The 27,854-nt window shown below is 41.3% G+C and overlaps 1 protein-coding gene across 1 annotated transcript in view; it reads right to left on the bottom strand.

The window, feature by feature from the left end:
- The window catches only part of LOC105918810 (GDNF family receptor alpha-2), a 476,342-nt gene that overhangs the window by 425,526 nt on the left and 22,962 nt on the right, over positions 1-27,854 (bottom strand). The window contains exon 2 of the mRNA XM_036140658.1: positions 14,422-14,721. Within this exon, the coding sequence (XP_035996551.1) occupies positions 14,422-14,721 (300 nt within the window). The remainder of the gene's footprint in view (positions 1-14,421; positions 14,722-27,854) is intronic.

Raw genomic sequence — 27,854 nt, 5'->3', positions numbered from 1 at the left:
GTTGTCTGTGGAGGTTTGACCGATCTGAGCATTTCAGTCTCTCGCCCCACGCTGAGCCACCTATGCACCTGAAAATCCTCAGGATCCTGTTGTGGATGTTGTGTGTAACTTTATTGCAATTTAATTCAAATTATGTTCTAATTTTATTTCCATAGCCTTTGTTATGATGGTTGAGTTGTAACTGCAACTGCAATTATTTTATTTTTTTTGAAGATTGGGGTTGCGTCAACCCTGTTGTGACACAGAAGGGGGTGCGCGGCTAAAAAAGTTGGAACCGCTGGTCTAAAGGCTTCAACAGTAGTTGTGTCAGTTGTCGCCATCTTGCTTTCTGACAGTTCCGCGGGACACCTAGTAGATGGCACAACAATGTTTATGTTTGCTAATCCCACCCAGTGCAAAGTTCTTTTCAGGCTTAAAAAGGACAAAGTAAACATTATCAGGATGGAGGCTTGATGTTTTATTTGAAGTTGAACATATGGTAGTGTTTTCTTTTTGTTGTCAAAATACGTGACTAGTTCCCTTTAAAGATCAACACTTGAAGGAAATGTTGTGCTGTATAGACCAACGTTTGCTGACAAATCTGTCTTTTCATTTACTTTTAATCCTTTAAAATCAAAGCCTCACAAGCTCTGCATGGATATTTTTGCTTACTTTAACTGTAAAAATGCAATTAAATGTCCTGTGAATAAACAGTTTTGCATATTTTCCATAACAACTGGAACTTTCAAGATCTACCAGGTTTTTTTTTTGTTGTTGTTTTGTTTACAATTCAAAGTCTATTAATAGAGAACTGCACTGCTTTGTTAATTGCCCGTTGTATGTTTACCATTACCAGATAAGTATGAGAAGATTAAGGCCAAAAAGTTCTATTATACTGTAACATTATTTTATTGCACAAATACATCTCTCTTATAGTTCAAAACAACCTAGTGCTCCCAGTAAGTGAAAAATAGGAAGAGGTTGATAAACCTGCTGCAATTAATGTGATATACAGTTTAGTCATTTTTATACTAAACCCACAGTTGGCCTATAAATTCAAATACTGCAAGACTGATAAAAATGACAAGTGAGAATGTTACTGAATCAGAACTGACCTAGAAAATCAGTTCACTTCTATTTGCATGTTTCAGTCATCTGTCAGCACTTTGGCATAAAAAGTGCTCCCAATAAAGTTCAATTCATCATGGAGGTATATATCAGCCTACATGATATACTTTGGTTACATGATGCTTATTTGTGTCAAATAAGTGTTTCTGTAAAAGTCTTTCATGATTTCAGCCTCCTGCATCTCTTTTTTGTTTGCTGTCACCCTGGAGGTTTCTTCTTCTGGTGTGCTTTGTTAAATGTGTGAATACATTCTTGCAGCTGCTTTGCACTGTTCACTCTCTTGGGAGCTGGATGACAATTCTGTGCTGTTTTTGCCGGTGGTCCTCTGAAATGATGAATAACCTGTCATCAATAAGTTGTGCAGAATATTGCTTTTCTCTACAAGGTGGTCTCTATACGATGCATTTATTTGCTTAGTTTTTTTGGCTGTGAAATGTTGTTCCTTGTATTTGCAGGAATTATTTCAGATGGAAAGCACAAATAAAAGGATGTAAGAATGTTAAGCAGTTATGGTATAAAGCTCCATAAAATATGTTATGTAAATAAGAGAGGCACCAGAAAAAAACTGGTGATTCCAGATGTCAGCCAGTAGATTATCTACGTTAGAGAAATAGTGCTACTGTGTATTAAATAACAGTGAATATAACTGCCATATAATACCACCCGTAAAACTGGTTTAAATGTGCATGTTATGAAGCATTTTCATGATACAATAAAAACATGATAATGTCACAGCCTATTTAGCTAACATGCATGTTTAAGTGTTGTACAAACTTCAGTCCTGTTGGTGGTTATCGCATCTTTCAGTCAGTTTGTCAGCCACCACAGAAATGTAGGAATAATATGAAGGTTCTTTAGTTCGATTAGAATAAATGTAGAATAAATAAAATAAAAAATCACAAGTACAAATTTTTTTACACCTGTTCAAATTTTAAGTACAAGTACACAAATTGTGCTCTGTGAGTTGCACATTAAAAACCTCTTACATTCTCAGTTTTGCTCCAAATGGTCCACAACTATCGTTGCAAAACTATTTGTGCATTGTAACTTTGGTGTTTTGTAATTGTAGATTTTTTTAATCTGTCACAAGTACAAAATAAAGTTACAAGTCACAAGTTACACCTCTTCAAATTGTGTTCTGTGAGTTGCACATCATAAATGTCTGTCATTCAGTTCTGCTACAGTTGATCTAAAACAAATGGTGCAAAACAAATTAAAACATGTGTATTAAAATCTTCAAAAAAAAAAAAAAATTTATATTTTTTTCCTTAACACAAATACAAATCAACGAGTACAACTGCACGAATCTGCTGCTGTGAGTCACAAATTCAAGTTTACAAGTTACGCCTTCATTTTCACTTTTGACACAAATGCCCCTATGGTAAAAATTATCTGTGACTTGTGGGTAGTACCCTTGATCAGACAGCCGGGGGCGGTGCCTGCTCAGTCAGTCTGTACTACCGGAAATACGGTTGGTACTGCCATAGACATAAGCTGCGTCTCAATTCGCAGGCTGCCTCCTTCGAAGGACCCAGCCTACACAGCCTTAGGAGGACCCAGCCTTTGCAGCACTTCCTGGTTGTGACACGACGTCATCACGTCTACCCCAAGCCCGGGAAAAACAGCGCCAGACAAAAAACGACAGGATAAACGACACAAAAAAAAATGGATATGGAAATTTTTATTTTATTTATTTACTGGTTATTGGAGGAGGACAGTCGGCTTAGACGGCTTCGGCGGACGCAAAACCGGCGACAAATTTATATATATATGTGTGTGTGTGCTGTTTATTCACTAATGTCTAACAACGCTCTGATGCCTTCACAGAGAAGATGCAATTTTGGAGAGACTAAGTCACAAAGACTTTGACGTATAGACCTGTATCTCTACCTAATATTAGAAAACTCACATTCTAATAAAAAATATAAACAATTTAATTGCATCTTACTTGTCAAAAGTTATCACTTAAGCCCTGGCGTAGATAGTCCTTCGATTTAAACAAAAATGGGCTGCACAGTGCTGAGGCATCATTAGTGTGTTCAGCTTGAATCAGCAGGATTGGGTAGCAGGTCGACCGCCCCAAGATGGCGGCCGTAATTCCTGCGCAGCTACAGTCAATGTGGGGTCTACTCTTATATTATGTCTATGGCAGTACTAACCGTATTTCCGGTTGTACAGACTGATAAAGGGTACTACCTACAAGTCACAGATCATTTTTACCGTTGGGGCGTTTGTGTCAAAAGTGTAACTTTTGACACAAACGCAAGGCGTAACTTGTAAAGTTGAATTTGTGACGCAAGGCGTAACTTGTAAAGTTGAATTTGTGACTCACAGCAGCAGATTTGTGCAGTTGTCCTCGCTGATTTGTGTTTGTGCTAAGGAAAAAATATATTAAAAAAATGTTTTTTTGAAGATTTTAATACACGTGTTTGAATTTGTTTTGCACCATTTGTTTTAGATCAACTGTAGCAGAACTGAATGACAGACATTTATGATGTGCAACTCACAGAACACAATTTGAAGAGGTGTAACTTGTGTCTTGTAACTTTATTTAGATTTTTTTTTTATTCTACAAATACAAAACTTAGAATTGAACTCCCTCTACAACTTCAAATTCATGCTTACAATGCACAAATTGTTTTGGTACAAAAGAACCTTCATAGAAGTACTTCAACTACACTGACATTTTTTAGGCATGTTAACAGTGGCGGCTGGCCCATAGGGGGCGCTCGGGCGCCGCCCTCCCTATATGTGGAGGGGAAAAGTCAAAATATATAGAGATTTTAAAAGTATTATTATTGTCAGTTTTTACTTAATAGTATGTGGCTACATGTAATAAGAATTATTAAAACACTTCTACAAATTGACTCTACCAATTGACTCTCATTTAACAGTGCATTTCCACCAACAGAACGTATCATTTCTCTTCTTCTACACTTTTGGGGCTGTCACTCAAGGAGCTCCACAAGTGTAGCGAAATAACCAATCATATACTGTTGCTAGGGAAAATTTATAAATATTTGGCCAATCAGCATCACCAAAATGAATGGCTTTGGGACTCCTGGAGTCTTTGCCCCTGCTACACAGTGATAGGTGTATAGACCAGTTCACGCGTGACGTCACGAGCTACAACCGCGCTACGTCCAGGTCACGCTGGTAGGCAAAAACAGTACCACCGTGACAAAACGAGTTAATTAGAGCGTACTTTTAGTTTATTTTTGGAATCTAAACAATGTCTATGACTTGTTGTGCTCCTGTTTGCACACAGAGACATTCCAAATCGTCGGATATACGTTTATTTCGTTTACCGAAGGACGAAGACAGAAAAGAAATGGATAATTTCAATGAAAAGGATGCAGGCAGATAATCCCAATCGACTGTGGGAACCATCATACCACGACGTCAAAAGTCAAGACGTAAACGTTTGTTTCGTAATAATATACATACATGTACAATGTATGCAAACTCTCTGGCATGAGTCTGTGAAAAGGATTAATAAGACATAAACACCAAAATAATCCTGTGTGAACAATGTTTTTTATCAATTAAATGCGTATTGTGGAATTGTAGTAATTTTTTGACTTAATTTAAATGCATGTACTGGGTTAGGCAGGGAAATCTATTGGCCAGCCCCACCAAGATTTTTTTTTACCAGCCGCCACTGCATGTTAATATGTAAGAGTGGTGGCCTAGTGGTTAGAGCATTGTGCATGTGTCCTGGAGGTTCTGGGTTCAACTCCCAAAGACAGCTGCTCTGGGTCCCTAAGCAAGACCTTTAACCCCCAATTTCTCACTGGGCGCCGCACAGTGGCAGCCCGCTGCTCCCAAGGGGATGGGTTAAATGCGGAAAACAAATTCATTGGAATGTATGTTGCAATGACAATAAAGATGATTATGATTATTAGACGACTGCCATAGCATTTACAATGAATTTGCAATGAGGGCACTGCCCATGCAAATGCATGGCCCATGCAAATGCATAGGGAGTGCCTATTACTCTCCACCTCTAAAGGCGTCTCTTTATTAGGCGCCACCATAGCAAATGCAGGGGGAGGCAGTGTGGGAGGCAGGGGGAGGCAGTGCATTTTCTATGGCAAATGCTAATGCATTTGCAAGGAGGCACCTAATAAGGGTTTCTTTATAGTTTATTTTTCTTCCGTCACCGTTAATACAGCCCGAACCGTAGGGTCTACCCCCATAAAGTATATAATCAAAACGTGCGTCTCGATGCCGTGAAGTGTGCTATTTGTACTTCATGCCATTTCGAGTTACCATGGCGACGTAGTTAGCGAAAAACCACGCCAAAAAGTCCCATACAAATCAATGGAGAAAATGGCAGAATTTTCGGGCAGTTAGAGTGACGCACTCTGCCGTTTTCAAAGATTTCAAAACTCCGAACAACTTCAGCTTACTCGCTCTATTTTCACTCTACGTAGACAGAGTATAGATCAAAACGTAGGTATTTTTGTCTGGATTCAGGAAATGTAACCCTCATTGGTGTAGGATTTAAAGATTTTTCGCAAATCACCTCAGACCACCACAAAGTCAAAACCCTCCCAATTCATTTCCTATGGAGCGGTTTTGAAAAATTACACCTGAAAATCCAAAACAACACATGTTTTCGCATCATCGTTACTCCTAAACTGTTTGATGTACAGGCATGAGAATTTCACACATGAATGTCCGACCCTTCTCGCACTCACAAAAAAAATAATAATATTATGGATAACTGTTACGGTTTTGCCAGAGGAACAATTTGTTCGGGAGTAGCAAATCTAAAAAAGTGGATAATTTGGGGGAAGCAAGTCTGATCCTCTTTCAGGATTTTGCACATCGTCGCCATGCCTACACCAGTTTTTTTACAAACATAATAATAAGCACCATAGTCCTGAAAAGCCTGCTGATACTCACCGTGAAATAATTATTTTGATATATCTTATACTTCTTCAGCTAGAGCAATTTGTTCGGGACCCTCTTTAAAGGATTTTTGCATTTCAATAAAAAATCCCCTTTATATCATGATTTTTTACGCCTTTATTAAAATATTTCCAGCAAAAACCCATAGTTTGTGTTGTTCCCCTATCCGTTCCAAATTAAACGCTAAAAAAATTACATCTCTAGTACTTACGGTTCATGAAATATTGAGTGTTGCTCGAGGCAATGTTCTCCATTATATTCCAATTAGACAAACTCTGACCCAAAGTGTCTGCATTGCAGTAGACTGGCCAATGGAACTCTGCTGGCCAGAGGTTACTACAGGTCAGGGACATGCTCCATTGGGATAGAATGGCACCTTTTGACGCCCACTGCAGTGGCTGTGATGAATGTAGGAATCTGAAATTTGCACAGTCACTTCTTCTTAACATTTTAAAATCGTCCAGTGATTATCAAGATGTGTCATTTTTCTGTCCCTTGCTGGATTTGACAAATTTTCCAATTGGGCCTCTGACTCCAACGGCTGTGAAAACCGTACGAACCTGAAATTCGCAGTGTTACTTCCTGTTAGTATTTTTGATGGTACAGTACGCACCATGAGGCAGGCGCCTTGCTACATTTCTTCAGAAATTTTCTAGTTATTATTATTATTATTATTATTATGTACTAGGGCTGTCAGTTTTAATCCGTTATTAACGCGTTAACTGTTATACCACAACACCGACATTTTTTTCCGCATGTTAACGGCACATAAAAACACCACACCGTTCTCTATGTTTTTTTGCCCCGCAGCACTCTCCGGATTGAGTTTCTTTTACCCTCTGCACACTCCGTAGTTCCAAGAATGCTAAGTGTGCAGTAGAGACTGTAGCATAACATACCCACACTTAGTGTTACCAAATCCACTTATTATAAGTGACTTTGGGTTTATTTTTTCTAAATTCTGTGAGCTGCAACTTGCAGTTTTTTGGCCTTGTTTCTGAAAGTGAAGACGCTTATTTGGGCTCTAAAATAAGTGACAATAAACACAATATAAAGAGACCCGCTTGCGCTGCCGCACTACAAACACCGTGAGTATAATCAGCTGAAATATCCCTCCGCTTCATTACGTGCTGGAGCACATCCTGCGTCGCCGCCATATTGGCTGGGTCTTTTCTACTCTAGATTGACATAGGAGCCGACGGGAGTAAAGGCAGAGGGAGCAATGTTGCTCATGTTTTCTGCAGTTTACTGCTGAAAATAGATTATGCGGTGCAGATCACCATTTTGAGCAGAGATTGGTTCTGGAGATGAGTTTTAACGCGCTGATAAAAATACAGAAACCCAACCCATAAACCATACTTTAATGCTTGTTAATTTGTTGTCTCTATATTTGACAAACTAAGGCTAAATCACATTGCCAAACGAAGTACCCTGGAGTTACAGTGTCAGCACATGCAAGCTGTGCTAAACATTTCTCTTTCAAGAGTATTGAGCTCCTAGCCCAGTTACAAGCAAAGTGTACGACTCTGGAATGACCTGGAAATTTAAAACCTTTTTCCAGGCTTTAAAAAAATGTGCGTATGAACGTGGCTATAAACAAACATGCAAAAATATACAAATAAATTGTCGTTGTTGTTGCTGTTGTTGGTGTTTACATGTTTTAATTAAAATTTCTGAGAAGTGCTTGAAAAAAAATCTTTTGTACAATCATGTTTTTTACTCGTCATTTATTGCAAAATTGCATATTAAAAATTTCCAAATAGGCTTTTACACTTTCAGAAATAAAAAGATAAATTATGCAATTAAAGGTATACTATGCAACCGGGGTTGATTTTCCAGCGAGGCTCCCCCCAGAGAGCAAAAGTAAAAGTGCACTGTCATAAAGATGCTCAGCTGTTCTGGTTTCTCCATCAAGCCAGGCGCGGTTGTTTTGAGCTTAGCAGACAGGCGAACACAACGAAAAGTCAAAAAAACGGCAGTACAAACAATGACTAACACAGTGAAAGTATGAACATCAGGCTTCCCGCAGTGCTATCTTGGCTGTGGCCGTCGCGGTAGCGTCTTGCCAACATTCAAAAAAAATAAATAAATAAAAAAATAAAAAAATAAAATAATAATAATAAAACTCGATATGCTTGCATGTTTATTTGACGTTAACACGCGGTTCTTTGTTGCTTTCGCGCGTGCATATAGTGAATGGCAGGGCAAAAACACATGGAGTTCTCGCCGTAAAGCAAGACCGACTCTCGCGGTCTTGCACGAGACTTCTGAGCCTGTGGGTGCGGGCCGAGGGCTCTTGCAATTGCAAGTGCGATATTTCCCCCACAGACCACCAGGGCGGCCGAGAAAACATTTGTTCGACCTGAAATGACTCATTTAATCATCCAACATTTTTCATTAACTGAAAAATGTTGCATAGTATGCCTTTAATTTGCAATTAATCTCGAGTTAACTATTGACAGTATGCAATTAATTGCGGTTAAATTTTTTAAATGGTAAATGGCTTGTACTTGTATGGCGCTTTAACTAGTCTTGATGACCTCCAAAGCGCTTTACACTACATTCAGTCATTCACCCATTCACACACACATTCACACCCTGACGGTGGTGAGCTATGTTAGTAGCCACAGCTGCCCTGGGGCAGACTGACAGAGGCGAGGCTGCCATGCACTGGCGCCACCGGGCCCTCTGACTACCGGCAGCAGGCAATGCGGGTGAAGTGTCTTGCCCAAGGACACAACGACAGAGACAGTGCGGGTGATCGAACCGGCAACCCACCAATTGCAAGACGAACTCCCTAACCTCTGTGCCACATCGCCCCAATTGTTTGACAGCACTAATATGGATTAATCATTTGAAGCAGACTGAGTGTTGTCTTTGTGCTCAAAGGCTAGACATTCCCATTCTGAAAAACAAATCCAACTAGGACAGTCAGACCTCACTGAACAGTGTATCCTAATGGCTGCCACACATTTAGAATGTGGTGAAAGTTGTTGGTATCAGCTATGTATCAGTACTTCAGACTGTGTTCCTCATTAAAACAGAGGCACACAAGGAGTGTTGTAAAATATCAGTTATAAACATGTCTTTTTATACATTGTTTGAATGCATAAAATGTAAAAAAGATTTATAAGCTTGCAATACTAAAAATTATTAAAGCAGATAGCAAATCTTACTATTTTCTATATAAAACCACACGCTTCTTTAGTGTGAAGTTATTCACTTCAAAAGTAGAGGGATCCAAAAACATCCCAGTCCATGCAGGATATTTCCCAAATATCATATCATTTGAAGATTAAATACAACACCTGAAAGTGTGAAACTCAAGTGAACAGAGATACCTAAAACATTTAACATTAATTAATTGTTTTTAATGTATAAAGTAACTGTTGTGAGAGTTTGGATTTCATCTACTACTATGCAAATATGCTTAGCATACAAAGTAGGTCATTTATGCATGGTATATTATTTCATAATACACCATGTTCATAATGTTTTGTTGAATCCTGTTTGGTGTAATTTGCTGGATTGCAGTGGTGGGCACAGCAAACCAAAAAGTTAGCTTCACAAACTCATTTTCACTACCATTAAACTGAAATAAGAAAATTTGAGGAATCTAGCCGATAACAAACGGCTGTCACTCAGTCTGTGTCACACGTCTTCAGACAAAATATGCTGCACACACATGGCATATGATGATTGTGCTCAGTGCTGCATGTTTGAGGGGGTTTCTGTTTTAGTTGAGGATAAATGACTTAAACTCTTGCTTTTAGATGGCAGTGGAAGGATTTAAGAAGAACATTCAATTCCTCTGTGCCCAGGCAGCTGAATTAGGGAAAAGGCAGTGGTAGTGTGGGTTGAAAGCCAGTGTTGCTAGTTCATGCAAGAGGAACAAGCAACCAGCTCTATTACCTCTACCTTGTAAACAATATAAATGAACAAGCCCAAAGTTGTTAATAATAAGCAGAATTGCATCACTGCTGGAAGACTGGAGCACAGTGCTGAGTGTTTTTTGAGGTCCCTTTTCCCCTCTGTCATCAAACTCTTTAACAGTGCAATAAATCATGACATTTGCGGTCACTTATTGTAACATCAATACTATCAATATTTTTACATTTAATTTTTGAATTTAAAAGAATAAATAAAAACAGGTTTCATCATTGTTGTGTAGAAACATGTTTTCATATGTTAGATATGCTGATTAAATGTCCCTTGATGATTGCCATAGAGCAGCCACTAAGCCGGCCAGAATTTTGTACGAAGTGATGGAAAAATAAAAGCATCCCACTGAGCCATGCAGTGACCCAAAAGTCAAGTGCTGGTAATGAACCCAGAAAGCTCAGTTACACTACTTATTGAAAGGTTATACTCACGCACCAGCACAATGTTTACAGATGAAGAAAAAAACAGATACCGGCAACTCTGTTTTTGAGCAATGAGAGCAGACAATATGAAGACCACATCAAACCAAGAAGAAGAAAGGAAAGTAAAAAACAGTACAGCTGTAAAAAAAAACAAAAAAAAAACAGCACAGCTATTGATGGGTTTTTTTGGAGAAATGTTTGCTACTGTCTTTGTGGTTGTGTAGTGTGAGCCAGCACAGTGACACATACAGTGGATGAAAATCTTGAACAATGTTATCAGTTAAACAGTTTCTAAACTTAGCATGAGCAATAAAGCAACACATGAAACATTACCTCTACAATTATCAGTTTGCGGATTAGCGCAACTGTGCCCTTCACTGTTGGATTTGATAATTAAAGTTTGAATAAAACAGGACATATTGGCAATTTAACAATTTCTTTAACTTTACACAACACCACAGCAACAAATATTGCACCATTTAGGGGGAAACAAATACACTTTACAACAGTTAAAAGTTTGTCAAAAAAGAATTGCTACATGAAAGGACAGGAGAGAAGCTGTTACAGCAGATCCCACACCAGGTCAGGTCCACCCTGCAGAGAATCAACATGAGAAAGGCTACTGGTCCAGATGGTATCAACGGAAGGATTCTCGGAAACTGCATATCTCAGCTAAACGGCTGTATTCAGCAACATTTTCAACATGTCCCTACTTCACTCTGTTGTTGTTACATGCCTGAAGTCTGCTCCAATAATTCCAGTAACAAAAAAGATCAGTTACTAGGGCTGGGAGATATATTGAGATTTTTAAAAATATTGAAATATAAGAGACTATACCATTTATATCAAGATGGTCTATGTTGCGTTAGAATTATACTTTTATGTATGTCAGTAAGTTATTTTCCAGCTGTTTCACATATGTATCAACAGCTGTTGGTTAAAGAATGTGCCTGTGAGACACTTGGGATAAAAAGGTTTGATTCAGAGATCCCTTTTTGTAATTACTTTATGAAAATAAAAAACACATCGAGAGAAACATGGTACATCGGCATTAAGAATAAAAATAGAGATATTATTTTTGGTCCATTTCACCCAGTCCTAGCAGTTACCTGTCTTAATGACTATCGCCCAGTTGCTCTCACCCCCATCATCACAAAATGTTTTGAAAGATCCTCCCTGCTGACCATCATCGGTTTTCATACAGAGCAAAGAGGTCAACATAGGATGCGGTGATAACAGCTCTCCGCACACGAATGTTGAGGACAACATCTACATCAGGATGCTGTTTATAGACTTCAGTTCCATCTTTAATACAGTTATTCCCCATAAACTTGCAAGTAAGTGGAGTAACCTCGACAGCTCACTGTTCATTCTGCACGCACACGTGTGCGTGGATTCTGGATTTCCTCAGGAACAGACTGTCCAGATGGGTAAACACACATCATCAACCCTCATCCTAAATGCAGGGACACCTCAGGGGTGTGCCCTCAGCTCCATTGTCTATTCAGTGTTCACTCATGACCATTTCCCATTCACCTAACAGTTTGCTGAAAACACCACTGCGTAGGTCTCCATTTCTGGTAATAATGAGCCAGCCTACAGAGAGGAGGTCTAGCCTTTGACACTAGTGTTGAAAAACTGACCTGAACCTCAACATCTCAAAGACAAACAAAATAATTATGGACATCAAGAAATCTAAGCACACCACAGATACACTTTCATCTTGATACATGCCAAGGACATTGAGAGAGTTGAGAATTAAAAGTTATTGGGTGCCCACATCTTTGCTGACCTCAACTGGAACACATACCTGGTGGGGAAAATCCAACAAAGGCTTTTTTCCCCCCCTCAGGAAGTTAAAGCACATTCACCTTCCTCACCAGCTGCTCAAGAACTTCTACAGGTCAGTTATAGAGAGACCCACATTTTTTTGGTGATCTGTGTTCAGCTGTTCTGATGAGAACAACACAAATGTGCAGTGGATGGTGAGGCCAGCTACGCTTTTTGACAGAAATTTATACTTGCAGACAACGGAAGAAAGTCCACACCACTGCAACAGATTCCACTCACCCTGGACACATTCTTTTCCATCCACATCCATCTGGAAAAGGCTTAGGACATTAAAAACAATTAAAAAAGCCATTGAATTGTAACCCAGTTTTCACTCACAGTCTGCATCGCATTTCAAATCCAAATGTATATAAGTCACCTTAAATGTACATAAGCCATCTTAAATTTCTGCTTTCTTTCTTTTTTTTCTCCGTGATCCACTGTATATATGTGGACACACTGTATATACCTCATGCACCTTTTCCTCCTTTTGGCACCATCTTTTGATTATTGAGGTGATGTGACACGTGAATTTCTCCACTGTGAGATCAATAAAGTCTATCGTATCTTATCGTATACGAGTGAGAACATATTTTTCTTCGTATTTTCACCACACCAAAGTCAGGACTTTTATGTAAAGTGAGGAATTTTTTTATTTTTTTTGGTGCTCACTTTCTTTTGGGCTACGGGCTAGGTTTAGGACTAACCCTGGCGTCCCACTGGACGTGGAAGTGGTGAGAGAGTGTGTGGCATTTTCTGCCAGACAACCTATTCTACCGGGAGTGATTCAGAGCAGACTGTCATTACGCGATAGTAGTGTACTTGTAGGCTTTAACATAGAACAATAAACCAGTAAAGTGGTTATTTGGCCAGTACATACTTGTGTCTCGTGTGTCTGCTCTTTATTTAATCAGTTTAATTAATCCATTTACCTTGTTTTCTTTGGATCTATCACGAGTAAGTGAATTCAAATATTTAGTTTTACAGATATATTAATTCAGTGATTTTTATTATAGCTTTTGATTAACTCCATTAACAGAATTTGTTATTACATACATATTGAGGTTTCAGAGTAAAATAAGATCCAAACTCAGCACATTAACTCTTTTACTTGTAAACTCGACCGGATCCACGTTGCTTTTCATCAACTGACTTCTTCCCCTAATGATCCGCTCAGCTCCAGATTGACAGAGTTGGTGCAGTGAGCGACAAAAATAGAACAGCTGTGTATTTCAGAGAAGTGGTAAGCACCGGCACTTCTTGGACACTACAAAAATGGAACATAGGGCACCGGGTGGGACCCTTATCCTCTTCTGCGTTAATTGAAAATTGAAAATAGGTTTGGTATATACTGTAATGGTTAAGTTTAAGGTAAGGTCCGGCCATGAGAAGGGTTGAAAATAAATAGAAGTCAATGTCCTCAGTGAGTATATAAAACAAGTGTGTGTGTGTGTGTGTGTGTGTGTGTGTGTGTGTGTGTGTGTGTGTGTGTGTGTGTGTGTGTGTGTGTGTGTGTGTGTGTGTGTTTGAGGATTGTTGGCAGCACAGAGGGATTCTCAGAGGAACAGGGAACAAAAAGGGAGGGTCTTAATGAGCTCTGCCACTGCTGGAACCCAAACTAGGCCAACCGACAGGTAGTGCATATGTTTGTATTAGTGTGAATGGTGCTGACATACACTCAAGCTGAGCGCAGGACCAGCAGTGGAATGTGGACGAATCACAGGAATAAGCCAGGTGACAGAAAAAGCTGCAGTGATGACAAAGCCTCAATTGTTGCATTTTAGGTCCAACAAACAGCTGATTGGTCACTGCAGTGCTACTGCAGTTATGAGCAAAAACTTACAGATTCTCTCTTCAGTTCCCTCTATAGCAGCCCTGTGTTTACTGTCAGCCTGATCTGTCTGTATAGAGGTGTTTCCATAAGTGTGGTAGTTCTCCAATGTATAAGTAAAACTCACACTGACATAGAAAATCCATGCAGTTCAACATAAAACAAAAACAACATCTTATTCCCTCTTTTCTTCCTTCAGGCAAAAGCAACCAGAATCCCACACAGCAATTGGTTCAGAGGCTCTTTGACCTCAACACATGAGGCGCTTTCACAGAGATGTACCAACTCAAAGCCTAAAACTGTGAAAGAAATAATCAATAGGCAGAAGGAAGCCTAATTATCTCAACACAAGTTTTGCTGTTAGAGGCTTACCCTCAGTCATGCCCATGTGGATGCTCCAGTAGTTCTGCAGACACTGTAGCTCCTTCTTCATGCCCCTCTTGCAGCGGCAGTCATACAGCGGCGAGTCCTGTAACACTTCCAGTGCCCCCTGGCACTCCTTGGAGGCCAGCATGGTGCTACGCTCCTTGTCCCCACCAGACAGACACTGGCGCATGATCCGGTAGCGTGAGCTGCACTGACTGTTCTGGTTGCACAGCTCGGAAGCTCGGACACAGTCCAGAGGTTCCCTCCAGCCAGGGGATCCCAGCTCCAATTCACACACGCACACATCTGCAGGACAAACGACAGTGACAGCAGAGTTTATGTTTGCACCTGTGGAGGCTGAACACACTGAGCAATAGATCTTTTCTCCAGATTAAGCTTATATGTAAATGTCATTTGGACATGAGTCAGTGTTAAGTCTGTTTGTAAGCCTGATTTAGACATTTTACCTAGCTCTCAATGAAGCAAACCCATCTGCCAGAAAAGTATCCAAGTTCAGGCTTGAAATTAAAACTTCAAAAAGTTCACTGGAAATTATCATGCAAACATATTAACCAATAACTAGAAAAATAAATACAAATCAATGTATTTTTTATTCAAAAATTAAAATAATAGGAACCAGTGTTTACTGAACTTCTCAGAGGCAGATTAAAGCACATTTTATTTAAAAATCTTAAAAAAATCATCATTGGCTCCACACCAATAACAAAATCATGGTTAATATGTATGAATAGTCCATGTAGCTGATCTATTAAATATGATGTATTAGTAATTTGAGGTCCTGAGTTTGATCTTAGCAATTCAACATTTCTCAAATGATGTAAAATTATAAAATTTAGAACAGCACCGCATGCGTGTGTCACAGCCATCTTGGGATTGTACAAACAGAGCGGTAACGCTTGAATAGTTTACCTGCATGAGTCAAATACTGAACACATCAGTCCTGAATATCGCCTCAACAGGCATATTATGGCAACAACAAAACATGCTGCTGCGTTGGTAGCTCCCAGAGTGACTCGCAATATGATGATCATGACCATATGAAGGGAGCTTTTTCTATTAATTTTCCAAAACCCTTAAACATTGCTGAGAAATGTTAGTGTTGGATATGATCTTGTGACCAGAGGACTTTACTATGGAACCTGACCAAAGACACCTATGTGCTCTGTACATTGTTTCGGTGGTAAGGAGCAAACTCGTGAATGTCCAGACCGAATACCAGCGACTGCAACGTCTGTGCAGGTAGGTTATGCTTATTTGGCTTTTGAGTGGAATAACAACATCACATGATCCATGACGGGTGTTCATGTGAGCTTCAGTGTTGCATAGTTCGCTTATTATAAGTGAGTTTGGGATAGTTACTTATAACTTCCGTGAGTCAGCAGTTGCAGTTTCTTGGGTTTGTTTTTGAACATGAAGTCGCTTTTTTGGGCTTAGCATTTTTCTGACTGAACGCCTTATAACTGCAGACCCAGCCAGGAGCAAACATGCCCAGTAGGAATGCCCACACAGTAGGAACGCCAGCACAGTTGGAACGGCCACATTTGGAACGGCCACATTTGGAACACCCACAGTAGGAACGCCCACACAGTAGGAAAGCCCACACATGCCTTGTGGGAGGTCCGACAGTGTGTCTTGATAATCAAACATCTCATGTGTTAACTATTGTTTTCTTGCTAGCTAGGTATTACATAAACTGCTGTACACTGAAAAAAATATATATGCACATTCCATCTACTTAAGCATAGTTACTTTAAAGTAACTAAATACGCCTAAGTAGTTGCAAATGATGCATGAAATATTTAAGTGGAAAGACTATTCCCCATGCTTTAATATGTTATTTAATAATTTCAAATTGTATTACTTCTCGCTGAAACTTGTTAAATCTGTATCTGCAAAAAAACACAGACATGTCTAAATATCTTTTATTTTAGTTACTTGCTCCAATCCCTTTTAAATTCCTTATTGTTCTTGTCACTGTAATCTAGGGTGACCATTTCCATAACACCAAAAAGGAGGACATTATGTGACTTCAAATCACTACAATGTACATAGGACTCTGGTATACTCTCATTTATAGTACAACTTTGATTGGTTTAAATGTGATATTTGTGCAGCTGAATAGGAACAATTTTATGAAATGTCAAAAAGTGTTGCTTCACAGTATTTATGTTTATTCAACACATTTTTGCCCTATTCGCACGGCATTAGTTTTACCTAGGGACCACATGTGATTTGTAATAATTACGGCGCAATATGCTGACAGATATTAACCGGCTCGTGCAATCAGAAAAAGCAAAAGCGTGAGGACTGCAGTTGTACAGTGCGATAGACAGGATTATTCTGTCCTGTCAGGATAGACAGGACAGAATAATCCTATTTGGTAAATAGGGGTTATTGGAGAAACAGCCCAAATACGTGACAGAACGTTAAAAAATCAAGCTAAAAAAAAACGCCACTCATGAAATTTACCAGCAACTTTAAAAAAAAAGCAAGCCCAGATGCGGAGTTGACATTCCGGCCCCAGACTAGACGACCCACGGGCCCACCCACCCGGAGATGGGGCCTGCATGAACCGAGCAGGCTGATCAACCAGAGTCCCCCCCATCCCCCACGAACCCCTAAATACTAGAATGGGGAGGAAAGGACGGGGGAGTATCATGCTCCTCCAGGAAGCCAGCTCCCCCGCTGACTCCAATAGGCACCCCCATTCTCCAAAAATCCACCCGGAGAGGGAGGCTCCGTCAGCTACACCACCACAGCTCAAGGGGCCAAGCACAGGCGGCAGACCCGAGAACTGACTGCAAACCAGGACCAACAAAAACAACCCTAAGGTTAATCAGCCCGCCCTACCCATGCAGACCCCTGTTCCCCGGATAGAGCAAGCACCGGGATGGGAGACGACATGGACCGGGACCAAGCTGAGGAGCCGGACTCCAAACATCTACCTCTACCTCCCCAACTAAGGAAAGAGAATACAATCCCACCCAAACACTCACGTTCAAACAACTCCCATACAACAATAGACACCCAGGCTGGGTTCTCCCCCCCTCCCCCCTCAACCCCACTGGCAGAATGGGGCGGGGGGGGGGGGGGGGGGGCGTCTGCCATGAGATGTCCATACCCCTCTCCCAGCTCAACAGGCCCCCAGCACACCAGAGACCCCAGTAGAGCCAGATGCTTGGGCATACACCAGCCCAAACCCCAGGCGATATACTCCACAGAACCCAAGCCCCAGAGGCTCTGCTGGGACACCCGCCCAGGGACGACATACTCCAGGAACCAGGAGCCCCGGACCCAACCTAGATCCACCCAGCGACAGCACAACTAAAAGAACAGTAACCCACATCCGCCACGCGGAACCCCCCACCCCCCAAGAGCATCGCACGTAGCCCCCGGGGCTGGACCCACCATACACCCCACTCCGGGCACCCCCCTGAGCCCCAAGCACCCCTTAAATCAACCTCTATGCCCTACAGGACACTGTCCACAGTCCCCCGCCCGCACCAAGTGATGGAGCCAATCAAAGGAGCCCAGAGAGCTCGATCTGATGCGGATGCAGATGCTGTCTCAAGACTAGTATGATCCAACAACAGATCTTTGTTGTTGAGACCTTTTTTGCTTTTCCAATTCATGAGGATAGTTTTCTTTGTGATACATAAGGCAGTGAAAGCCATGCAAACTGATTTTTTTTCCCCAAAGTGCTCTCATCAAAGTTACCCAGCCAGCAAACTGAGGGGGAAGGTGAAATTTTACAATTCAGGCTCTTTGACAAGTCCTTACATATTTGGGCCCAGAACCTCTGAACAGGTGTACATACCCATAGTGCATGAATATAACTGTCAGGATTATTGCCTGTGCACTGCAAACAGATATTAGATTGTGCAAAACCCATCTTGAATAATCTTTGACCTGTATAATGTACTCTGTGAAGGATTTTGTATTGTATTAGTTGTAAATTTAGGTGTCTAGTCATTTTGAAAGTTCCTAGAGGTATCTGAGCCCAGATGTTTTGTTCAAGACTGATAAGTCTTGAACAAATGATCATGACCATATGAAATAAGAAGAGCTGATAAGTCCTCTTCCCATTTCATAACAGGAAGAGATGTTGAATCATCTAGACAGTATCCTATTGTAATATTCTGAGTTCTGTTCTGGTTCATGTTTGTTATTTGATTAGTTAGTTCAGTTTCTGATTATGTGTTCTTTCTGGTTTGCTTTTGATACTAGCGTATGTACTGTTTAGGTTACCTATTTTTACCATGTCACATTATCAGTCTAAGTTTTGTTATCAGCTCAGTTTTGCTCCCCTTCAGCATCCTGACAGCTCACTTGCTCTGATCAGTTCCACCTGCCTATATTATAGTTAGCTTCACTCTGTTTCACCTGCTCACTCAACTATATAGTCCTGCCTCAGCTTTCAGTTCCCTGCCAGATCATTATAGAGCCTTTGGTGAGTTCTGTCCAGCATCTTGTTTGTATGTTTGTAGACCTAACCCAATTGCCGCCTTTGTGTTTTCTGAGCCAGCCTGTGTCCCTGTCTGATTGTCCTGTTCCAGTTTTGATTGCTTACCTGTTTACCGACCTGAACCTGCCTGAAGATTATCCGAGTTTGCCTAACCCCTGTCTGTACTTCTGCCTGTTTCTGGACTGCCTATTCGTGTACCGGTTTTTGGACTGCCGTTTTGACCACGGAGCCTGCCTGTCCCTGTATTCTTTAGATCTGTTAATTAAATCCTTTGTTTCACATACCTCGCTTGTTTGGTTGAATTCTGGGTCCACCTTCCTCCAATTAGTTACAGAATGATCTGGCCCGCATAAACAGGACCCATCACCAAAACACGCTTGTAGAGGTTTTTTTTTCTTTTCTCCATAACTCTACGATTAATCCACAGCAGAGCCATGTCTCTGGAGGGGTCCAGACTAGCCATGTGCCGACCCGGTGTCAGTCCCAGACACCACCTCTCTAGCAGCAGCAGCAGCAGCAGCAGCAACAACTCTAACCGGCTTCTTGCTCGGAGCTTACGCTCGGGAGGGCTCATATTGGGTGATTTTATTTCTGGTCAGAACAAAGTGGATCACTCACCCCGATCCTCTGAGGACGAATCCACCCAGAGGTTTTTCCCCGATCCAGATCTGTTCAAGGAGATAAGAGGCCGACATAATCGCTGATCTCCGTCCAGATCTGTTCAACCCAGGTCTGTTCCCTGATTTTGTGGAGGAGGTCTGCCCGCCAGCTCAAGCCCACGCTCTTCCTCTCCCTCCGGCGGATGCAGGTCTGCGGCATGCTCGCACAAGTCGACGCCATAAGCGCCAACACGGACCTGACCCAGTAGTCCAAACTACTGTTCCCTCACCGCCACCCGCTTCCGACGTCCTGCTGGCTGAGAGATCCCCAAATTCATCCATGATCGTGTGTCCGCTTTCCAGTGCGGCGGAACCAGTCACTGACCCAGCCCGGAGTGGGATCTCGGAAGCTCCGCCCACGGAGTCTCTCACCGACTTCACCAGCAGAAATCTGGAGAGGTTAAGGGCTTTCCCTCCTATGATAAAACGGTTGAGAGAGGCTGTTTCAGTTAGTTATTCTTTGGCCTTGAACTTTAAGTTAAAGGAGTTGGGTTACAGGTCAGCCCTCCTCTCGCTACATTTCCATCTGCCTTCACCCATCCCTAGTTTTATGCAGACATCCACTCCTTCCTCTAAGGATGAGATGCGGATTCAAGATGTGGCGACCCAGGAGGGGCTGCCGCCGGATCTTGATGCGGCAATCCTGGAGGACCCGCCGCTGCTCCGCAACGCGCCATTCCCTGAAGGAGAAGACCCACCGCCGGCTCAAGATGCAGTTACCGAGGAGGGCCCGCCGCCGGCTCAAGATGCGGCAACCCAGGAGGGTCCGACTCTGGGTCAAGATGCGGCAACCCAGGAGGGTCCGCCACCAGCTCAAGATGCGGCAACCCATGATGGTCAGATGCCGGATAAAGATGCGGCAACCCAGGAGGGTCCGCCGCCGGCTCAAGATGTGGCAACTCAGGAGGGGTTGCCGCATCTTGCCTGCCTGCTCCCTGAGTGTCTGTACTGGCTGTCACTCCCAGAATCTCTTTGAACACTTATTCTGCGGCTTATGGTTACTAAGGGTTTAGGAAAGACGGTCCCAGTGAGCCAGAAGCCACTTAAGGTCTTTAGCCAGACGCCGCCTGAGGTCTTTAGCCAAGCGCTGCCTGCAGCCAGGTTTCAGGTCCCGTCCGAAGCCTGTAGTCAGGCTCTGCCCGAAGCCTGTATTCAGGCCCTGCTCGATGCCTGTAGTCAGGCCCTGCCCGAAGCCTGTAGTCAGGCCCTGCCCGAAGCCTGTAGTCTAGCACCTCCTGAAGCCTTTAGTCCGGTGCCGCCGGTAGCCTGTTTTGGTTGAATTCTGGGTCCGCCTTCCTTCGATTCGTTACACCTATATAATTTAGACAGTAGTTTTGGGGGGTTTAGATCCAGGAACTCTGATATATTTATTGAAATTTGCAAACTACCTTCAATATGCTTAAATTTATTTTTTATTATAGATTTAATTGGTTGATATTCTAAGAATGTATTTTTATTAATACCATATAATATATTTAATCTATCAAATGTGATAAACTTCTTCAAATATATGTTCCAGCTATTCAATACCTTTTTTCTTCCAGTATGAATGGTTTATCATATTATTTTTTTTTGTAGGATGTAACGATTGTTCCAGATGGGTGTACGACTGCATGGGATAAGGGATGACTCCATCATTTTAAGAAACTCCCACCATGCTGTCAGAGAAGAGGTGATGTTAATATTTGTAAAGCATGTATGCTGTTTTATATTTGAGCTAATAAACAGTAAATCTGAAATCATGATATTATTGCATATTTTCTGTTTTGTGTCAAGCCAGGACTCATGTAAGGGCTTATTTTTTATCCATTTTGAGATGTATTGTAGCCTATTTGCTAAGTAGTAGTGATGAAAGTTAGGCAGATGTAGTCCCCTTCTATCTTTAGTGTTCTGTAGCGTCTTTAAGCTGATACAAGGGGGTTAATCTCTCCAAAGAAATTCAGAAATGGAGGAGTTGAGAGATTTAAACCAGTCGAATGGTGGTTTATTGGGGATCATTGAGAATAAGTAATTCATTCTGGGTAAAACCATCATTTTAATTGAAGCAACCCTACCCATAAGTGAAATTAGTAGCAATTTCCATATTTCCATGTCCTCTTCTATCTTTTTTAAAAGCGGAATGTGGTTAAGTTTTGGTAAATCTGCAAATTTAGACAACAGTAATACCTAAATATTTAAAACTCCCTGATCGCAGTTGTAAATCTAGGGGGTTCTGTATAATTCAATTCAATTAAATTTTATTTATATAGCGCCAACTCATGAAACATGTCATCTCAAGGCACTTTACCAAGTCAAATTCAATCATATTATACAGATTGGTCAAAAATTTCCTATATAAGAGATCCAGTTGATTGCTTCAAAGTCCCGACAAGCAGCATTCAGTCCTGGAGAAGCGTAGAGCTACAGGGAGAGTTGTCTGCATTGTCCATGGCTTTGCAGCAATCCCTCACACTGAGGAAGCATGGAGTGACAGCGGAAAGAAAAACTCCCCATTAACAGGAAGGAAAACCTCCAGCAGAACCGGGCTTATTATGAACGGTCATCTGCCTCGACCGACTGGGGGTTACAGAAGACAGAGCAGAGACAAATTCTAGTAATCTAATTACTTGAGAGAGAGAGAGAAGTATTTGAATGCTGGAGATAGAGTAATACATCATCTGCATAAAGATTCATTTTATGCTCTATTTTCATGCATTTTATACCTTTAACAACATTATTTTGTCTAATTGTTGCTGCTAGTGGTTCGATAAAAATGACAAACAGAGGGGAAAAGTGGGCATCCTTGCCTAGTGCCCCTCTTGAGACAAAAGCTAGGAAAATGCTGCTGGAAAGCTATATATAATTTTTAACCAATTTATAAAAAAATAAATTAACTATCAAATGTTTTTTTCTGAATCTAAAGACAATATATTGGATTAAATATTTTACTGTAGGAATAATCTATTAAATTAAGTAATCTTCATGCATTTGTGGATGACTGCCTTCCTTTAATGAAACCAGTTTGATTGTGTATTATGAGAGGAGTGACTTTATCTAATCATTTTGCAAGAGCTTTACAGATTATTTTAATATCAACGGTAATAAGGGATATGGGATGATAGCTGGTAGGAAACACGGGATCCTTGCCTGTCTTAAACAGGAGAGTAATGGTAGCAGAATTCATATTAGCTGGTAATCTGACATTTTCCTGAGTCTCCTGCAACATTCTGTGGAACGTTGGTGCCAGAATATTCCAGAACTCTTTATAAAACTCAGCTGGGAAACCATCTGGACCTGGAGCCTTTTTAATGGGCATGCTTCTGAATTTCTACTGTTGTCAGCAGTGAATCCAGGGCCATTGTTTGACTTTCTGATAATTTAGGAAGTGTCATTTTATGTAGAAATTGCTTGATGTCAATTCAACTCAATTCAATTTTATTTATATAGCGCCAAATCATGAAACATGTCATCTCAAGGCACTTTACAAAATCAAGTTCAATCATATTATACAGATTGGGTCAGATTATACAGATTGGTCAAAAATGTCCTATATAAGGAACCAGTTGATTGCATCAAAGTCCCGACAAGCAGCATTCACTCCTGGGGAACCGTAGAGCCACAGGGAGAGTCGTCTGCATTGTACATGGCTTTGCTGCAATCCCTCATACTGAGCAAGCATGAAGCAACAGTGGGAAGAAAAACTCCCCATTAACAGGAAGGAAAACCTCCGGCAGAACCGGGCTCAGTATGAATGGTCATCTGCCTCGACCGACTGGGGTTACAGAAGACAGAGCAGAGACACAACAAGAGAGACAAAAAAGCACAGAAGCACACATTGATCTAGTAATCTGTTCTACATTAGATGGTAGTAGCGGGTGAGCCGTCTTCTCTGGATGATGTCACAGTTAACAGAACGCCAGACCAGGTGTACCTACTATGAAGAAAAAGAGAGAGAGCAAAAAGTTAAAAGCTGAAATGACGACAGTCATTTCAATGTAATACAATGCAAAACTGGAGAACAGTAGACTGAAGAACAGTAGAAATCAGTAGAGTGAGAAAATTAGACCCTGATGTCCTCCAGCAGCCTAGGCCTATCACAGCACAACTATAGAGATAGCTCAGGGTATGAGCCACTCTAACTATAAGCTTTGTCAAAAAGGAAAGTTTTAACATTACTCTTAAAAATAGATAGGGTGTCTGCCTCACGGACCAAAACTGGGAGTTGGTTCCACAGGAGAGGAGCCTGATAGCTAAAGGATCTGCCTCCCATTCTACTTTTAGAGACTCTAGGAACCACCAGCAGACCTGCAGTCTGAGAGCGAAGTGCTCTGTTAGGAACATACGGGGTAATCAGAGCTCTGATATATGATGGAGCTTGATTATTAAGGGCTTTATACGTTAGAAGGAGAATTTTAAATTCTATTCTTGATTTAACAGGAAGCCTATGAAGGGAAGCTAAAATTGGAGAAATATGATCCCTCTTGTTGATTTTCATCAGAACTCTTGCCGCAGCATTTTGAATCAGCTGAAGACTTCGAACTGCATTTTGTGGACTTCCTGATAGTAAAGAATTACAATAGTCCTGCCTTGAAGTAACAAATGCATGGACTAGTTTTTTTTTTTTTTTTTTTTTTTTTTTTTTTTTTTTCAGCGGCTGCACAGTGGTGCAGTGGGTAGCACTGTTGCCTTGCAGCAAGAAGGTCCTGGGTTCGAGTACACCCCTGGGTCTTTCTGCATGGAGTTTGCATGTTCTCCCTGTGCACGCGTGGGTTCTCTCCGGGTACTCCGGCTTCCTCCCACAGACCAAAAACATGACTGTTAGGTTAATTGGCTTCTCCAAATTGTCCTTAGGTGTGTGTGTGAATGGTTGTTTGTCCCGTTTGTCTCTGTGTTGCCCTGCGACAGACTGGCAACCTGTCCAGGGTGTACCCTGCCTATCGCCCAGTGAACGCTGGAGATAGGCACCAGCAACCCCCGCGACCCCATGAGGGATAAAGCGGTTCGGAAAATGGATGGATGGATAGTTTTTCAGCATCACTCCTGGACAGAATGTTTCTAATTTTGGCGATATTCCGGAGGTGAAAAAAGGAAACTCTGGAAATCTGTTTAATATGGGACTTAAATGACATGTCTTGGTCGAAAACAACACCAAGATTTTTAACTTTATTACCAGAGGCCAAGTTAATGCCATCCAGATTAAGTGATTGATTAAGAACTTTATTTTTTGAAGACTCTGGCCCAAAGATTACAACTTCTGTCTTGTCAGAATTTAAATGCAGGAAATTTAAAGTCATCCAGCTTTTGATGTCATCAAGACATGACTGCAGTCAAAGTAACTGATTGGATTCATCAGGATTTATGGATAAATATAGCTGAGTGTCATCAGCATAACAGTGGAAATTAATCCCATGCTGTCTGATAATTTTGCCAATCGGAAGCATATATATAGTAAATAGAATTGGTCCAAGGACTGAACCCTGTGGTACTCCAGAAGTGACCCTAGAGTTTGAGGAAGATTTATTATTAACATGAACAAACTGGAATCTGTCCGACAGATAAGATTTAAACCAGCCTAATGCTTTTCCCTTAATCCCTACAGTATGCTCAAGTCTTTGTAGGAGAATATTGTGATCAACTGTATCAAATGCAGCACTGAGATCTAACAGGACAAGTATAGACACAAGTCCATTATCTGAGGCCATGAGAATATCATTGGTGACCTTCAACAGAGCTGTTTCAGTGCTATGATGAGCTCTGAAGCCTGACTGAAACTCCTCAAGTAGGTCATTACTTTGTAAATGTTCACATAGTTGATTAGCAACTACTTTCTCAAGAATTTTAGATAAGAAAAGAAGATTAGATATAGGTCTGTAATTTACTAACTCATCTTGATCAAGAGATGGTTTCTTAAGTAAAGGTTTAATAACAGCTACTTTAAAAGCCTGTGGTACATATCCATTTACCAAGGATAGATTAATCATGTCTAAAATAGGACCACTGATCAGAGGGAATACCTCCTTAAACAACTTGGTTGGGATTGGGTCTAACATACAGGTAGAAGGTTTAGATGAAGCTAAAATTTTAGATAGCTCAGAAAGCTCCACTGCTTTTAAACAGTTCAAACACTGCGCAGGTTCTAAGGATTCCTCCAATGCTGCCTCACTTACTGAGGACGAGGTAATCATGTTTGGGAGGATGCCAATTATTTTATTTTTAATGGAATCAATTTTATTTATGAAGAATCCCATAAAATCATTGCTGCTAAGAGCTAAGGGAATGGATGGATCAACAGAGCTGTGGCTCTGGGTAAGTTTGGCAACTGTACTGAAGAGAAATCTAGGATTATTCTTATTCTCCTCAATTAATGATGAAAATATGCTGCTCTAACTCTGCAAAGGGTCTTGTTATACAACAATAGACTGTTCTTCCAGATTAGGTAGGATTCCTCTTGGTGTGTAGAGCGCCATTTTCTCTCCAATTTCCTAACATTGTGCTTCGAGGAACGCAGCTCTGAATTAAACCAAGGAGCCAGCCAAGAGTGCGTCGGTTTATGCACATTTTGAGCAAAACCAATTGAATCTAGGATAGTTTTAAAGGCTACACTAAGGTTATCACATTCTGTGTCAACATGGATGTTAAAATCATCCACTACAATAGCCTTATCAGTATTTAACACCAAATCAGATAAGAAATCTGACAACTCATCCAAAAACTGAGTGTAAGGGCCTGGTGGACGATACAAAACAACAAACAGAAGAGGTTTTAATGCTTTGCAGTTTGGATGAGGGAAACTGAGGGTTAAATGTTCAAAAGAACTGTAGTTATTAATTGGCCTGGGACTAATTAATAAATCAGACTGAAAGATGGTTGCCACTCCTCCTCCTCTTCCCACAGATCTGGGAATGTGGAAATTTGAATAATTGGAGGGAGTTGACTCATTTATACTAACGTAGTCCTCTTGTAGCCAGGTTTCTGTGAGACAAAACAAATCAATCTGTTTATCAGAAATCAATTCGTTAACTAACAAAGTCTTTGGAGGGAGAGACCTTATATTTAATAGACCACATTTAATTGTTTTATTTTTAGGTTCAAGGTGAACCGTATTGATTTTTATTAGGTTTTTATGATTTGTTCCTTTTAAATAAGTTTTTGATCTGTTAAGTTTTGGCCGTGGGAAAGACACCGTCTCAATAGGATAATGGATGGGTAACAGTACAGAAGCTGCAGAGAGGTGTGTTAAACTACGGCTCTGCTTCCTGGTCTGGACCCTGGGTTGTCAGCATTTAGGAGGACTAATAAATCCGGCCAGATTTCTAGAAAGAAGAGCTGCACCATCCAAAGTAGGATGGATGCCGTCTCTCCGGATCAGACCAGGTTTTCCCCAGAAAGTTCTCCAGTTATCAATGTAGCCCACGTCGTTTTCAGGACACCACCTAGACAACCAGCGGTTGAATGATGACATGCGGCTAAACATGTCATCACTGGTCAAATCAGGCAGGGGACCAGAGAAAATTACGGAGTCCGACATTGCTTTAGCAAACTCACACACCGAAGCAACACCAACTTTAGTGACCTCCGATCGGCGTGATCGGGTGTCATTACCGCCAGCGTGAATAACAATCTTACTGTATTTACGCTTATCCTTAGCCAGCAGTTTTAGGTAAGATTCTATGTCGCCCGTTCTGGTCCCTGGCAGGCATTTAACTATGGTCCCTGGTGTCTCTAGTGCCACGTTTCTGACTATTGAGCTCCCAATAATCAGGGTCGGCTTCTCAGCGGGTGTGTCGCTGAGTGGGGAAAATTTGTTTGAAACGTAGACGGGTTGGTGGTGAACTGGGGGCTGAAATCTAGAGCTATGCTTCCTACGAACTGTCACCCAGCCAGCCTGCTTACCCGGCTGCTCGGGTGCTTCTGGAGGACCACTAAGTGAACTAACGCTAGGTCTATGTGGCTCCGCGCTAGCAGAGGGGTGGCTATCAGCTGGTCTTTCCATAGCACGGAGCCGGGACTCTAATTCTGACACCCTCGCCTCCAAAGCTACAAAAACACTACATTTATTACAAGTACCATTATCACTAAAGGAGGCAGAGGAATAGCTAAACATCTGACACAGAGAGCAGGAGATAAGGGGAGACTTAGTCAGAGACGGAGAAGCTGAAGTAATAGTAGGAGAGGAAGCCATTGTGGAGCTAAAGCTAGGCTAGGCTAAAGCTAGGCTAGCGCCCTTCTACCACGCCAAGAGAGCAAACCGTGAAACACGAGGAGTTCCCAAGCGTGATGTGCAGCAACAGAAAATGTTTTAAAAGTGCTTATGT

This window comes from Fundulus heteroclitus, chromosome 8, assembly GCF_011125445.2.
Source record: "Fundulus heteroclitus isolate FHET01 chromosome 8, MU-UCD_Fhet_4.1, whole genome shotgun sequence".
Classification (NCBI taxonomy): domain Eukaryota; kingdom Metazoa; phylum Chordata; class Actinopteri; order Cyprinodontiformes; family Fundulidae; genus Fundulus; species Fundulus heteroclitus.
This window is presented reverse-complemented; position numbering and strand designations above follow the sequence as displayed.